Source organism: Dromiciops gliroides, chromosome 5, assembly GCF_019393635.1.
Source record: "Dromiciops gliroides isolate mDroGli1 chromosome 5, mDroGli1.pri, whole genome shotgun sequence".
Classification (NCBI taxonomy): Eukaryota; Metazoa; Chordata; class Mammalia; order Microbiotheria; family Microbiotheriidae; genus Dromiciops; species Dromiciops gliroides.
In genome coordinates, this window is record NC_057865.1 from 277,945,476 (window position 1) to 277,961,267 (window position 15,792).

The 15,792-nt window shown below is 43.0% G+C and overlaps 1 protein-coding gene across 5 annotated transcripts in view; it reads left to right on the top strand.

Moving 5' to 3' along the window:
- The window catches only part of ANO4 (anoctamin 4), a 444,684-nt gene that overhangs the window by 322,809 nt on the left and 106,083 nt on the right, over positions 1-15,792 (top strand). For all 5 annotated transcript variants that reach the window (XM_043969145.1, XM_043969146.1, XM_043969147.1 and 2 more), the window contains one exon: positions 13,361-13,492. In XM_043969145.1, the coding sequence (XP_043825080.1) occupies positions 13,361-13,492 (132 nt within the window). The remainder of the gene's footprint in view (positions 1-13,360; positions 13,493-15,792) is intronic.

Sequence of the window (15,792 nt, forward strand, 5' to 3'; positions counted from 1 at the left end):
TGGGGTTTGCTTGGCAGAAATACTGGAGTGCTTAGTCATGTCCATTTCCAGATCAGTTTACAGATGAGGAAACTGAGGCAAATAGGGTTAAGTGACTTGTCCAATGTCACACAGGTAGTAAGAGTCTGAGGCTGGATTTTAACCTATATATACAGACCCGGTAGAGACAGATGTTTGGACTTGGAGTTAGGAAGACTTGATATTGACCTTGTTCTGACATTTATTAACTCTGTGACCTTGGGCAAATTATCCAACTTATATGTGCATCAGGCAACTTGCTTGGTTGACTAACCCTAAGAGATGCTATCTGCAGCTAGTAGAAGGAGCTCCCACACCAAGAGTTTTCCACATTGATGAGACACTAGATCATTCATGTATCTACAGACCTGAGCATGTTATTTCTCTACTCAAAATCCACCAGGGGTTCCCTGTTCCATAACAAATAAAGTCTGAATTATGTAGCCTAGCCTTCCATGCCATGTGCAGCCTGGCCCCTTCTTACCCTCTCAGGCTTATTTCAGATCACACCCCCACCTCCACACCACCCCAATTCTTCTCTGTTCTGTGCAGATTGGACTGGTCGCACACCTCCTGCCTTCCCACGTCCATTCATTCTCCAGTTCATCCTTTCCCTACCGGAATACATATCTCTATGTCTCTTGAAAACATAGGATTTTGAGCTCATGGATACATTAAAAACTATTCAATCCAGTCCCCTCATTTTCCAGGCGAGACCAAGGAAGGAAGGCTACTTAGCCAAGGTCACACAGCTATGAAGTGTCAGGTCCAGGATTCAAACCCAGGCCTCCTGATTCCAGTCTCCTTTTCTTCCATTATTTCACATTCCTGCTCATTCCTCAAGACATAGCTCAGATGACCCCTCCTCTGAGAAGCATTTCCTGGTCCCACTAGTCCAAAATGGCATTTCTTTGCTCTTTAATTATATTTGTTTCTTTTTTTATAGCCCACTTTTCTGTTCTGTATTCTGTAGTTATTACACAGTGTATAGTATCAGGGATTTGTGTGTCACCGGCCTAGACTGGGGAAGGACGTTGAAAAAATGCTGGATTTGGTCTCAGAAGGGTTAGTTCAGTCCTGCCACCTATTAGCTGTGTGACCTTAGGTCACGTTCCTGGGTCTTGGTTTGTGTAGCATGAGGGGGGTTGGATTAGATGGCCCCTGAGACACTTTCCTGCTCTAAATCGATGGTACCGTGATCTTATGATTGTAAGCTTCATGAGGTCAGGGTCTCGGGTCACAGTAGGTACTAATCAGTGGTTGGCAAACTAATGAACGAGGAAATACATTTAGTGATTGACAAAGAGGTGATTGTGAGGCAGGAGGAAATTACCACTGGATATAGCTGAGAAAAGAGAGTCAAAGAAAGAATCTCAGAGGTTGGGAAGCAAATGAGCAGTCGTGGAAAAGGAAGAGAGAGGGAATCTCACAGGCAGGAGAATCAGGACAATGAGGATCTCTGGAAGTGGGATAGGAGGTAGAGTCCAGGAGGGCGAGAATGGCTAGCCATAGCATCTGCCGTCTAGAGATCTAAGAGGATAAGTACTGGGGGAAGAAAAACAAAGGTCACTGGATCTATTTACCAGGCTTTTGTAAGATGACCCCTTATGGACAGGGGTAGGACCAGAAGTCCATTTCAAGAGGATTAAGGAAAGACATACATGCATACAGCATATATGCACAGAGACAGACAGAGAAGTAGACGAGGGTGGGCCAAAAATCACCATGTTTTAGCAACTTTGTAGAAATTATTTTTTCTTTATTTTTTGCCACTTATGAGATTTGGTTTTTCATACATAATGTAAATTTATTTCCTATATATACTGTATATGATGCTAAGGTATTGTAAGTTAAAAACAAAAAGAAGTTATTAAATATTGAAACCCCATCATGATTTTTGGCCTATGTTGTACACAAAGACACACATATAATACATATTTACATATAGGACACATAAGGTACGCCATATATACATGTGTGTATACACATGCATGTGTATATATGTATTGTGTGTGAGTATATATAGGGTGTAGTGTGTGTGTCTGTATGCATTGTTGTGCAGTGGATAGAATATCTAGCCTGGAGTCAGGAAGACTTATCTTTCTGAATTCAAATCTGCCTCAGACACTTACTAACTTTGTGACCCTGAGCAAGTCATTTCACCCTGTTTGAATCAGGTTCCCTCATCTGTAAAATAATATGGAGAAGGAAATAGTATAGACCTCTTCAGTATTTTTGTCAAGAAAACCCCTAATGGTGTCACAAAGAGTCAGACACAACTGAAACAACTGGAAAATATATATATGTATGTATATTTATTTATTTATTTATAAAAATACACACAAACACACATGTACACAAATGTATTTATATATACATACATATATACATGCATTATGTGTGTATACATATATATTTTTAATGTTAAATTCTAAACTTAAATATGGAAAAAAATAGAAATGTTTCCATATGTGCTGGAAATGATTTGTAGAGCCAATATCTCATGGCAGATTAAAAGCTGACCAGGAAAACACAGATTTAAAATTCTGCCTTTGACATCTATTGGGGGGGGGGAGTGATCCTGGCAAAGACACAATCTCTCAGTTCCCCCAGCAACTCTGTAAGATCCATGTTGCAAACTCAATGCTGCCCTCCACTGGTAGAGTCAGTTTTCTCACCTGCAAGTTCCTTACAACAATGAAATCGCAGGTTCAATCCCTATCTCTGTCTAAAGAGTGACAGTATTAAGTAATGAGTGTAGGCAATTTTTTCCCTAGAAATTTGGCAATCAAGGAAAGGAACAAGAAAGAAACAAGAAAACTCAGAGGATTATTGGAATTGTGAAAAGTTCATTTATTCTGGGGAAAATTTGAGCCTGTTGGTAGGCAGTTGGAAAGGAGCCTGGAGAGAGAGAAACTGAGGCTCAGAGAAAGGGGATGATCGCTGGAATAAGGTCTAAGAAGTAAGCAGGAGAGAATGGGATTAGGAACACTGGGAGATAAGAGTCAGCTTTGGAAGGGGGCGAGGAAAGGAGAGGGGACCGTATCTTCCCCAGAAATAAACAGAAAGGAGGCAATGACATGAACACATGCACATACACACACACACAAACAGAATGTCAAGAAAATCCATGGTTATTAGCCCTTCTTTTCAGGTCATTGAAATAACAACATACCCAATGGTAATTCCCCAGCCAACGAATGTTTAAAAAAAAAAAAAAGCAGATCCTAGGTATCTCTGAATGACAACAATGGAAAATTTGGATCAAGGGAAAGGAAAAAGAAATCTAACCCAATCTCTCCAGTCAGCATCAGCCCAGTGCATCCTGGTTTCTGATAGACTAGAACTTTGTACCTGCTGGAGTCACTATGACTGTAGGTCTCCATGACACTAAAAATAACTATTTGGAAAGTGGAAAAAAAAAATTCCACAAAGTGATTATTTTGACCCCATATTTCTAGGTCCCACTCCTTTAGATTCTTCTGTTTTTAGAGGTCTCAGATAAATAGTTTCAACCTCTCTCTTGAGAGAGGCTGGGTTCAGTGACTCGCCTTTCCCAGACCATAATGGGATTAAAAACACTCCCACTCAGTCTCTTTATAAGAGGAAGAATATTGTCACCCACCCGAGCTGATTTCTTTGACTTTTTTCATCTTAACTAGAATTTGAAAAATAATAATAAATAATATTTACATACCCCTTACTATGTGCCAGGGAAAAATGTTAAATGCTTTACAATTATTATCTCGTTTGATCCCCAAAACAGACCTGGGAGGTAGATGCTATTATTATCCCCATGTTACAGATGAGGAAACGAAGGCAAATGGAGACCTACAGTCATAGTGACTCCAGCAGGTACAAAGTTCTAGTCTATCAGAAACTTGTCCAGGGTAGCACAGTTAATGTCTGAGGCTGCATTTGAATCTGGGACTTCCTGATTTCAGGTCCAGTTCTCTATCCACTGTGCCACCCAGGTGCCCCATGATAATTGACGTGTAATGCTTAAAATTTTACAAAGCATTTTTACACGTGTCATCTCCTTTGATCCCTATAATGACCCTCTTTGGGAGGCATCTTATAATACTTGGCTTGTTCTATGCCAAACACTGAAGATACAAACACAGGAATAAAGTCACTCCTGTCCTCAAGAAGCTTTTATTCTACTGGGGGTAATAGAACACATAGGCAGACTAGCAAATACGGTATAACATGCAAAGTAATTTTAAGAGGGAGGAAACACTAATACCCGAGGGTTCTCATCTAAGAGGTAACCCCTGAGCCCCTCTGCTTTAAAGGAAGCTAAGGGTTCTCCAAGGTACAGGGGAGTGGGGACTTCATTCCAAGCATGGGAAACCACCTGGCAAAGGTTCAAATGTTCAAGGTAGGGGCAGCTGGGTGGCGCAGTGGACAGAGCACTGGCCCTGGAGTCAGGAGGACCTGAGTTCAAATCTGGCCTCAGACACTTGACACTTACTATCTGTGTGCAAGTCACTTAACCCCAACTGCCTCACCAAAAAAAAAAAAAAAATGTTCAAGGTATAATGGAGAAGCTCATGTGGTGGAAATGGAGAGCACATGGAGAGGAGTGATGAGAGATAAGAAATGGTCCGAGAGCCCAGCAGAGGATCTTCTGTTTGATTTTACCCTAGAGACAACAGGCAGCTCCAGTTTTGACTAACAGTGTGACCTTTCTTCTCCTTCTTCCCCAGCAGCTAAATCACTTAATCACTTGCTAAGACCTAACAGTTGTATCTTGGCTCTCAATAATGCCACCTTGGTACAGGCCCTTAGCAGTCAATCAATTAATTAATTAATGAGCATTTATTAAGTACCTGATATCCGTTGGGCTTTGTGCTAGTTCCTGAAGTTAAACTACCTACTAGGCCTGTCCTCAAGCAGTGAGCATTCTAACCTCTTAACAAGTCCCTTACCCCCATTCTCTTCCCATCTCCAATACATTGCTGCCTGACTCAGTTCCTCATTATTTATCAAATAGAAAACAAACTTGTGAGCGTGGCAGTCAAGGCTTTCCATAATCTCGTTCCAGTTGACCTTCTTTCTCACTGCTCCCTCCCGTTGCATGCTCCATACTCCAGCCAAATTGTACTGTTTACTTTCCCCTAAAAAGGGTCTGCCTTCTCTCTCTCCTATTCCCTGAACTTTCTTCCTTTCCTGTTTCTGCCTGTCGATATCCTGCCTTACCATCTGCCTTACAGGCCAAGCTCAAATGCTGACTCTCAATCTCAGAATTGAGGCACTCAGTGAGCCACTCACACCTGAATGCTGACTGTGTGCTCATACTAGAACCATCAGCATCCATCCTTTTTAAAACTCCATTCTGGAAAAATCTTGTCTGACATTTGTCTCTCACCCGGCATATAGGGCATTGCTCACATGGATGAAATGTTTTATCAGTGTTAATTGAATAAATAATATATTATTGTACATTTTGTCATCTTATCTCAAATATAGTTCTTAAATATATTTTTGTCCATAACAATTCGGATTTAACCATAGCAATGAATGGAACATGTCACTGGACCTGGAGTCTGGAAAATCTAAATTCAAATCTAGTCTCAGAAACTTTCTAGCTATGTGACCCTAGGCAAGTCCCATCACCTCTGTCTACCTCGATTTTCTCCCTCTGTGAAATAGGCCTAATGATAGCAGCAGCTCTCCCCCAGGGTTGTTGTAAGGATAAAATGAGATCATTTGTGTAAAGTGCTTCGTAAACCTTAAAGTACTCTTGTTATTATAATATAAACAACTGAAATGATCTGATTCCTAATCAGATAGATTATAGATTCAGAGGTTTCTATCCATTCTCTTTGTCAAATGACTCCCATCAGAGCCTGCCAAATAGAATCCTTGGGAGCTACTTATTTTACTGAAGAAGCTGCGGCCCAGGGAAGTTAGGGAGTTAGAATCACATTGAATCCTATAAATAGAGTATATATCTTGAATGATATCTCTTAAGCTAGAAGACACCTCAGAGCATGCATACACACACACACACACACACACACACACACACACTAACCTAGGTATATACACACATGCATGCACATAGAATATATGGTATATAAATATAGAGAGACATAGGTACATGCATATATACATGAGTATGTATGCATATACACATGTACACGTGTGGGTCATCTGTGTGTATAAATGGGTATATGTGTGTACACATGTGTATGTGTGTGCATGTATTTGTGTGTGTATGTGTATGTATGTATTTGTAGTCTCCAGATAAGGAAACCACAACCCAGGAAGGCTGTGACTCACACACATCAGAGGGGAGATTTAACATGAGCCCCCTGACTCCAGAGCCAGTCTTCTTTCTACTGTACCACACCTGGGGCAATTATTTTCTCTCCTCCCTGTTTGGTCTTTGATGAGTAACTTGCAACCTGGCCAGTGGCTAAATAGAGAAATGACCCTATTCATACCCCAAAATAAAAATAAGTAAAATTGTAGATCTCAATAGATAGCCTGGAAGATAAATTTCTATTTTTCCTAAAGTCTTTGACTAATCAGTAACTTTCCTCTTCGTGCCTGAAACAGTAGCCTATTGTTAACTTGGAATTTTGCATCCAGGGAATAGTTGGGGCCTGAGAGGATTTGGCCCAAAGGAAAGGAAAAAGAAACCCAGCCCCACCTATATCTGACTGTGATCTGCCCCAATAAGCTTCACTTACAGTTCTGTAGGCTCAGTAAGGCTGGAAACTCTCTACAATTCCCTCACCTTTATCATATATATCCAAACCAGAAATGGAAAACATGACCCTACCATATCTCCCATTCTCTGACCTGGTTTAAAGAAGTGTCCCAAATTGTGTCTGCATCATTTTTATGTAGTCTAATGACCTTGTGGTGGGGAAGAGAGGAACCCCTGGGTTCTCAAAGACTGTGCGGACAATGCAAAAGTTTACAGTGAAAAACCAACTCGGTATTCAGACTGGTACTTAGTCCAGTGCCTATAAGCAGTAGGTACTTAATGAATGTTTATTGACTGGTGCTCAAATCATGCCTTTGACACTTATGACTGGTGTCACCTTGGAAGAGTCACTTCTCTCTGGGCCTCAGTCTCCCCCTTTGCAAAATGAAGGGGTCAGTCTAGCTGACCTCTGAAGTCCCCTCTAGCTCTTGGTGTGGGATCCCACAATCTCATGACTGGGAAGGCTTCCAGTATGAACCCATTGCAGGATGTTATCTGTGGAGCAGCTTAGCTAAGTCCTAGAGACTCATCACCAGGTCGAGTACAGGAGATGTTCAGCCAAAGACCTTCTCAAAGCCCATCTGGTGCACCACAGAGAGGTTCTCATCTGTGATGGTGGAGAGTAAATGCAATACTGAAGAATTAAAAAATAATATAAATGATGACATGATATAGTCAAAGGAGAGCTAGACTTAGGGCTCAAAAGATAAGCGTCCAGGGGCAGCTAGATGGCGCAGTGGATAGAGCACCAGCCTTGGAGTCAGGAGTACCTAAGTTCAAATCTGGCCTCAGACACTCAACACTTACTAGCTGTGTGACCCTGGGCAAGTCATTTAACCCCAATTGCCTCACTAAAAAAAAAAAAAAAAAAAAAAAAAAAGATAAGAGTCCAAGCCTCAGCTGTGTGACCTTGGGCAACAAAGTACTCACTAGAACCTTAGTTTCTTCATTTGTAAAATGAAGATGATGAACAGGGCTCAAATGAAGATCACAGGGTTCTCAGTTCAAGGCTAGAAGGGACTTTAAAGACAATTAAATTCAACTTCCACATTTTATGGAAGAGAAAATTGAGTGCCAAAGAAAGAAAGTGACCTGCCCAAGGTCATGTATCTAGTAAGTGCCTGAGGGAGGATTCAAACCCAAATCTTCCTGACTCTACTGCCACACTCAGCAAACAACACTGCTTCTCTTTCACATAAATCCACCTGAAATATGTGAACGTACTTTGTCACCAACATTGCCATAAACACGTAATCTAGAATCATTATGTGAACTGCCCAGTGAGATAGCCTCTGAAAGGCAGGGCTCTTCTTCCTTTGTGTTTCTCTACCACACAGTGCCCTTAGCACATAGGGGGCACTTAATCGGTATCTGTTGACTGACTCACTGCTTGTTCCTGTGCCTTTCGCAAAGGTGTCAAATACCAGTAAACTAGTTTGGGCTGCTCTCCTCTATTTGGTAGCTGGCTAGTCTCTGGGCTATCATGAAGTTTACTGATTGATGCTAGTCCTAAAGTTAAAATATTTTCCATCTGAGCAGAAGTCAAGACCAGATGTGGCTCAGCAGCCTGACATTTTCTCTTTGTGCTGGTCTGTAGATATGATTTGGAAGAAATCCTTCCTTAGTTACATGCAATAATATGATACTAGAAACAGCAGAATCTTGTCAGTCCTCTTTCAGACTAGAATTAATATGGAAACCTACAATCACAGGTCTAGAGCTGGGAGGAGCTCAGACATCATTTAATCTGTCCTCTCATTTTATTGATGAGGAAAATGAGATGAAGTAAGCTGCCAAAGTTCACACAGGTAATAAGTATCAATTGATGATTCACCAAGTTACTTTGATCCAGAGCCATCACTAGCAATTTTGTTACTTGGGGCAAACAGCAAGATGCTGCCCTCATATCAGCTCTAATTCATGATGTGAAAATAACATAAGAAATAATTCATACAAGTCAGTTGAATGGGCAGGGTAATGAGTTTACTAAAGTGACTTCTACTGAATTGGAGGGTGCCTATCTTAAGTGTCTGTACCTTCTGAATCTGGGGACACTGGGACAAAGCCCTGTTAATCCCACCCTGTTTATGGTTCTGCTTTTATCCTAAATCTGTCATTGAAGGCATTATTAATGAAGAACCTCTTATAAAAATTTTTCATCAGAGGATGAGATTTTTTTATTTTCTTCTCTTGAACTTTATAGTATCTAAGGGATTTTCAGATGAGCACTTCCACTAGGTGTTTAATCTGTAAATCATAAGAATATAGTCTGCAATACATTACAGGTCTGGGATTTAGAGGGGGAGAAATTTATTTTCATGGTAGCAAGTCTTCTGAATGCAAATCCACATTGTATTACAAAGTAGGAATTATTTATCTGCTGATTACAGTTTGTTGCTTTAAATAATATTAATCAAAACTTTGGCATCGTTAAAATAACCAACCATAAACTTTTTGGACCTGGCAGAGGTTCAGTCTTGCTGAGGCCAATTCTCTCCCCATGTGTGCTTTCAGGAAGCAGTCCAAGGTCTCACAGGCAAGTAGGCTTGTGAGACAGGGTTGGTAGCAGTTGTGTTGCCCTTTCTTTAAAATCTCTAGGGAAGGAGATTTTACATTCCCCACTAGGAACATGCTCCTGGGTCTCAGAACGTGCAAACACTTGAAAGTGTTTCTGGAAGTGTCTTTTGTTGTTGCTATTATTGAGGGAGGGGCTGAGATGAGGGAATAAGTATTAAGTGCTTACTATATGCTAGGAACTGTGCTAAGGCACTTTATAGATATTATCGTATGATATCTGTAATATTACAGGCCTATGATTACAGAGGGGTAGAGAATTCCCAGTGAGAATAACTCTCTCCAGCACTGAAGATCAGAACTTGTTGGGCCACCCGTAGTCTTGGGAATGTGTCTAGAGACATTGTATCAAGGACTTGCCCAAAGATCACTCAGCCAAAATATGGTGGGTAGAACTTGAACCCAAGTCATTCTGGGTCCAACAACAGCTCTCTGTCCTTTAGGCCACAGCTGCTTCATGCAGAATCATAGAGGCATCAGACCTGGAACTAGAAGGGACTTCAGAAGGCATTTAATCCAACCCTCTCATTTTACAGAACAGGAAAGTAAGGCTTACATTAATGGAGTGACTTGCCCAAAGTCCTCAGAGGCAGGATTTGAACCCAGGTTCTCTGCCTCTAAAGCCTCTTCACTATCCACAGTATGACATACTGCCTCTCACATTGTTGCTATTGTTATGAATGATAACAATACTGTGTTTTCCTACTTTAAATACATCTCCTCCCCCTCTCTCTCTCTCTCTCTCTCTCTCTCTCTCTCTCTTCATGGGGGGGGGGAGGGGAGGATGAGGGTTAAGTGACTTGCCCAGGGTCACACAGCTAGTAAGTGTCAAGTGTCTGAGGCTGGATTTGAACTCAGGTCCTCCTGAATCCAGGGCTGGTGCTTTATCCAATGCGCCACCTAGCTGCCCTGCTCTTTTCTTATAGAGAAAGTATGCCCAAGTGGCATCATGTATATGTCATCCTTTCACATTCCAAATTCCAAGCCTTCCCTCAACTTTCTCTTCTGCAGGCTCCACAATAGGCCATCTTTTGGTTCTCCCATCCTTTTCCAATTCACTGATCATTTTTCATCCACCTCCGCCATATTCCCCTTCAATTTTCTTTCCTCTACGAAAATTGCAGTTTCCTCAGCTGAATATATCCATCACTTTGTTGTTTTAATTTGCTTAGGCCCACTAATATTCTTTGTAAGAGGCAGCAATGTCACTGTGAATAGGGGACTGGGCGAAAAGTAAGGAATTTGTTGTCATTCAGTCACTTTTCAGTCATGTCTGACTCTTTGTGACCTGATTTAGGGTTTTCTTGGCAGAGATTCTGAAGTGGTTTGCCATTTTCTTCTCCAGCTCATTTTATAGATGAGGAAACTGAGGCAAACAGGGTTAAATGAATTGCCTAGAGTCACACAGCTACGAAGTGTCTAAAGCTGGTTTTGAACTCATGGAGATGAGTCTTCCCGAGTCCAAGACCAGTGCTCTATCCACTGTGCTATCGGCTGCCTCTAAGCTTAGAATACCCTCAGGTTTCTTGGCTGACATGTCCTACTTTTGACTCATAGTGAGCAACAAGTCAACCAAACTTCCCTTTCTTTTTCATAAGTGCTCTCATCAAGTGATTTGCCTACATCATTTCTACACAACGCCTGGCACGGAGTAGGTACTTATCAATTGGTTGCTTGATTTTATCTCTTTAGTCCTCAGTTTCCACATTTGTAACAAAAGGATGTTGGACCAGGTTATCAGTACAATCCCTGTTTCTGTGATTTTTAGAGGGGAGCAGTGATAGAAGAGAGTCTGGGGCCAAGAGGGAGACCCAGATCAGTGCTGAGGTTGGGATTGGAGCTGGTGATGGTCAGGACAAAAAGCATGTGTGGATCTGACAATGGAGCTGAGTCTAGTTGAGTTCTTTGTTGTGGGTTTGGGTTGGGGGGGGGTGTTTTACATTGCTGTATGACTAAATGTCACGTCCATTAGGGTGCCCCCAACTATAAGGACTGTGTACCAAATATGTGAAAAATACCAAGACAGGCTCCAGTAATAAGTCAGTATACTTGGCCCATCTTTTATTGCACTTTCTCTTTCATAGCCCCCTCATTCCTCTCTCTACTTTCCCCAGCTAATCTTTGGGAAAGAAACTATTATTTAATCTCTAGAGAAGAAAGAAGGGTCCCAGAGATTTCCATTCTGCTACGGACTGATTCCAGCACTAGCTCTACATGGCTCTCATTCCTAATCAATCCAACCTACACTTATCAATTGACTTAAGTGCAAAGCATGTTGCTGGCTGCTGGCATCCCAAGACAAAAATGATGCTGTCTCTACTCTCAAGAAGCTCACATTCTACTGGGAAGTAGACCACATGTCTGCGGACTTGGGTCGGGAACACCTATATTCCAAGCTTTCCTGCTTTCAGATGCTCCCTGGCAGTGTGACCCTGGACTAGTCATGTAAACTCTGGGTCTCAATTCCTCTGTCCTCTGAGGACCTTTGTAGCTCTAGTTCTATGATCCAGTGATACCCTCCTCCTCTGAGCCTCAGTTTCCTCTGCTGTAAAAAGATGACGTTGAACAAGATAATCTCAGATGTCCCTTCCTGCTCTATGATTGTATGATCCTTTATCTTATTGAGCATGGTGACTGTCACATAGCAATCACCTAATAAATACTTTGACTGTTGACTGACTCTTTCTCTTAAATGGGAATAGCACCTGTCTTCACCTTCCTTACATTAGGACTATTTGATCAGATAGAAAGAAGGAGGTTTGGAAAAAGAAAAGCATGGGACAAACGTTAGGAGTTGCTATCCTTAGCATCAGAAGTTCAGTGGTGCTTTTGTCAATTATTCTAGCTGCTTTTGAACAGGCATAACTTAGAATCATGGTGCCTTGAAGCTTGACTTTGTCCTTATTGTGATAAGGGCCAGAGGAGCAAAGGAAGGGGAAGGAGGGGGCTCTTTGCATGTTTGGAGCTCTGCCTTGGTATGTGCTGATCTTTGGTCCTCTTTGGGAGGTCCCTCTTCTTTAGTGTGCTGCTGAGGTAGCACAGTCAAGGGCTCAGCCTCCCAAGGGACCCATAGCCCTTGGCCAGAAGTTCATTTGGGGAAAGTGTTTATTTTCCCCTGAATGGAGAGCATCCCTAAACCGATTTTCCAGACGAGGGTAGCCAATCTCATAACGTACCCTGACTCCATGAGATCTGCAGTCTCAGCTCAGAAAGAGGGCCATTAAAATAAAGGCACCAGCTCGATATGCTGCTGGGCCACTGGGGGCACATGAGTCAATGTGGGTAGTAAATCATGGTGGAGGAATTTATTAGCTTCGTGTTGTCTGCCATGATATTCCACTGGCACAACATTGTGTTATCATGGCTTTGTACTGCCATGATGTTCTACCACCATAATATTCCATCACCACAGCATTCCATTGCTGTGACAATCTACCACTGTGACACTCTACTGCCGTGACATTTTACAACCATCACCCTCCATTGCCATAGCCTTTTATTGCAACAATATTCCATTGACATGATATCTATCACCATGACACTCTACAACCATGATGCACCATTGCCACAGCATTCCATTACCATGACATTGTACCGCCATGACATTCCATCGCCAGTCACAACGTCCCATTCCATTGCCCCGATAATCTATTGCCATGCTTCCCGTGGCCAGGATATCCTGTTGCTTTGTACAAATGCCACACCTCCAGTTATTTTGTGGTCAGTGTCCTCATTGTGGTTTGTCATTAATTTACCACGCTGAAATTTAGTCAGAGATGCCCACAGACTGGGAATGTAGGAAGACTCATAGCATAAAACGGGATTGCTTTTAGGCTGCGTGCCAAGGAAGGCCTATTGGAAGGGCTGGCATTCAGAGTGGGTCAGAGGCTATTGTGCACTTCTGCCACCTTGGGTCATCATTGGGGAATGGCAGTGGGGTGTCTGCATCTTGGATAGAGAATGACTGAGCCTGTGTGACTTCCCCGAGGAATGGCAGGGCAATGCTGATGGACTGTCCTATCTGATCTTGCCTCCCATGTACCACAGGATCGATAAACAAATAAGCAGGTTTCGAGGATGGTTACCTAGAAAGCCTATGAGACTGGACAAGGAGACACTGCCGGACCTGGAGGAAAATGACTGCTACACTGCCCCTTTCAGTCAGCAAAGGATCCATCAGTGAGTGTTTCTGGTTAAAAGCCTCTCCATGAGCACGGATAGCGCCTCCCCTTCCCCTAGAGATTTGTGGGGTGGGAGAGTGGGCAAGATGGACACTAGCTCCATGTTTGATTGTGATTCGTTTATTTGGAGATTGGCTCTCTCTTCCTTGTTCAGGCCGGGAGTGCAGCAGCCAGTCATGAGCTGTAGGCTACCGCTGACCAGTCTGGCAGCCTTGACCTGCTTGCTCTCTGTGTGACCTAGGACTAGTTGTCCCCTCCTAGTCCCAGAGGCTCATCACAATAGTGTGGCCACCCAAGGAGTTTAATCTACCACTGTTTAGAACTCTCAAGCTGGGTGGGAATCCACCAGCTTCCTCCTCCTCAGCTATCAGCGACTAATTAGCCAGGCCTGGGGGCAGCTAGGTGGCACAGTGGATAAAGCACTGGCCTTGGATTCAGGAGGACCTGAGTTCAAATCCAGCCTCAGACACTTGACACTAGCTGTGTGACCCTGGCCAAGTCACTTAACCCTTATTGCCCCCCCAAAAAAAAACAAAAAAAAGACATCAATTAGCCAGGCCTCCCTCACACTGGCTTCCCCTTTCCTCTGTTCAGAGAGAAGGATTCTAACAGAATCCTGAGATGGTATGGCCCTGTCAGAAGAGCATGCTCTGGAGTCAGAGGACTTGGGTTCAGATCCTACCTTGCCTTGAAGGCACGTTGCTTAAGCTTGGAAGCATCAGTTTCTCCCAGAGTAAAATGAGGTGGTTTTACCAGACCACCTTTGATCCCCTCCTCCTCCTCCTCCTCCATCTAGGCCTGTGCTCCTTGCTTGACTGTCCTCCCAGCCCCCGGTTCATTATTACCGGGTGACTTGGGTGAGTCATGGACCTCTCTGGGCCTCAGCTTTCTCCTCAGTCAAATGAGGGAGGTGGTTAAACTTTCAATTTCAGGGGATCTCTGAATTTGTTTCTTAATATTTTGAAGACTGTATATCAATGTCGTGGGTTTCCTTTGTAACAGATGTTATTTTGTGCATTTAAAACCATGAGAGGGGGTCCACCAGACACTGGCCAGGGGGAGCCATAACACAAAACTGGTGAACTCCCAGTCTAGGTCTATGCCCACAAACTGATTTTTTCTGAGCCTCAGTTTCCTCATCTGTAAAATTAAAGGATTGGCTTTGCAGCCTCTGAGGTCTCTTCCAGCTCTAGACCTAAGACCCTAAGGTGTTACCTCTCTCTGAGCCTCTATTTCCTCTGTAAAAAATAAAAGGATTAGTGTAGACAGCCCCTGAGATCCTGTACGGATGCAGGTCTACGATCCTGAATAGATTCTTCTCCCTTGGCCTTGGTTTCCCCCTCTGTAAAATGAGGACTTGGCCTCTGAAGCCCCTCCCAGGCTCTCCTGCTAATACCCTACAGCCAAGTGACCAGATCATTTTCTTCATCAGCCTGCTGTTTGCATCCTTCCACCAGCTGGTTGCCGTCTGCCTTGGGGCCTGTTTCATAATCTCCCTTAGGCACAGACAGCATCCTGTCAGGAAGGAAGGAGGGAGAGAGGAAGAAAGGAACTTGCTCGGTTGAGGATAAGGCAACCAGCACAGTACCCCCTTAGTGGAAAGACATTAGCTTGAGGCCATGGCTACCACAGTTGGGAAACAGAGCACAGGCCAAAAGACCATACATGCTGTTAGTACCCACTAAATTTGGTGCCCTGGGCCAATGTGCTTGTTGCTTCAGCTTAGTTAAGTCTCCAAGAGCCAATAGTTGGAGGATTAATTTTTTTTTTTTGGCAGGGCAATGGGGGTTAAATGACTTGCCCAGGGTCACACAGCTAGTATGTGTCAAGTGTCTGAGGCCAGATTTGAACTCAGGTACTCCTGAATCCAGGGCCGGTGCTTTATCCACTGCACCACCTAGCTGCCTCTGGAGGATTAATTTTTAAACTTAGAGATCAGGGACTGGGAGAATGTTTCTAAAGGGAAAAAAAACCAGCAAGAAAACAAATTTTTATGCCTCTTCCTTTAAAGTCTGGTCATGTCTCAGTTGCTAATCTTGAGGTTTCTGAGACTAGTAATAATGGTTGCTATTAAACCTTCTTGATTCTGATGAACATGCAGATTGCCGCCTGGTGTCTCACTTGAATCCCATGTGTTTCTGAAGCTCTGTTGGACTACCCAGGAAATGCAGCTGATAAATGGGAGGGGAGGATGCTTCCCCCTCCCCACTTCTTTCACTGGGGCCATTTTTTCAGCATCTCTCCATCAATAGCAAATGCTATTTATTATCTCCAGTATCCCTGGGACCTTCTCTCCCA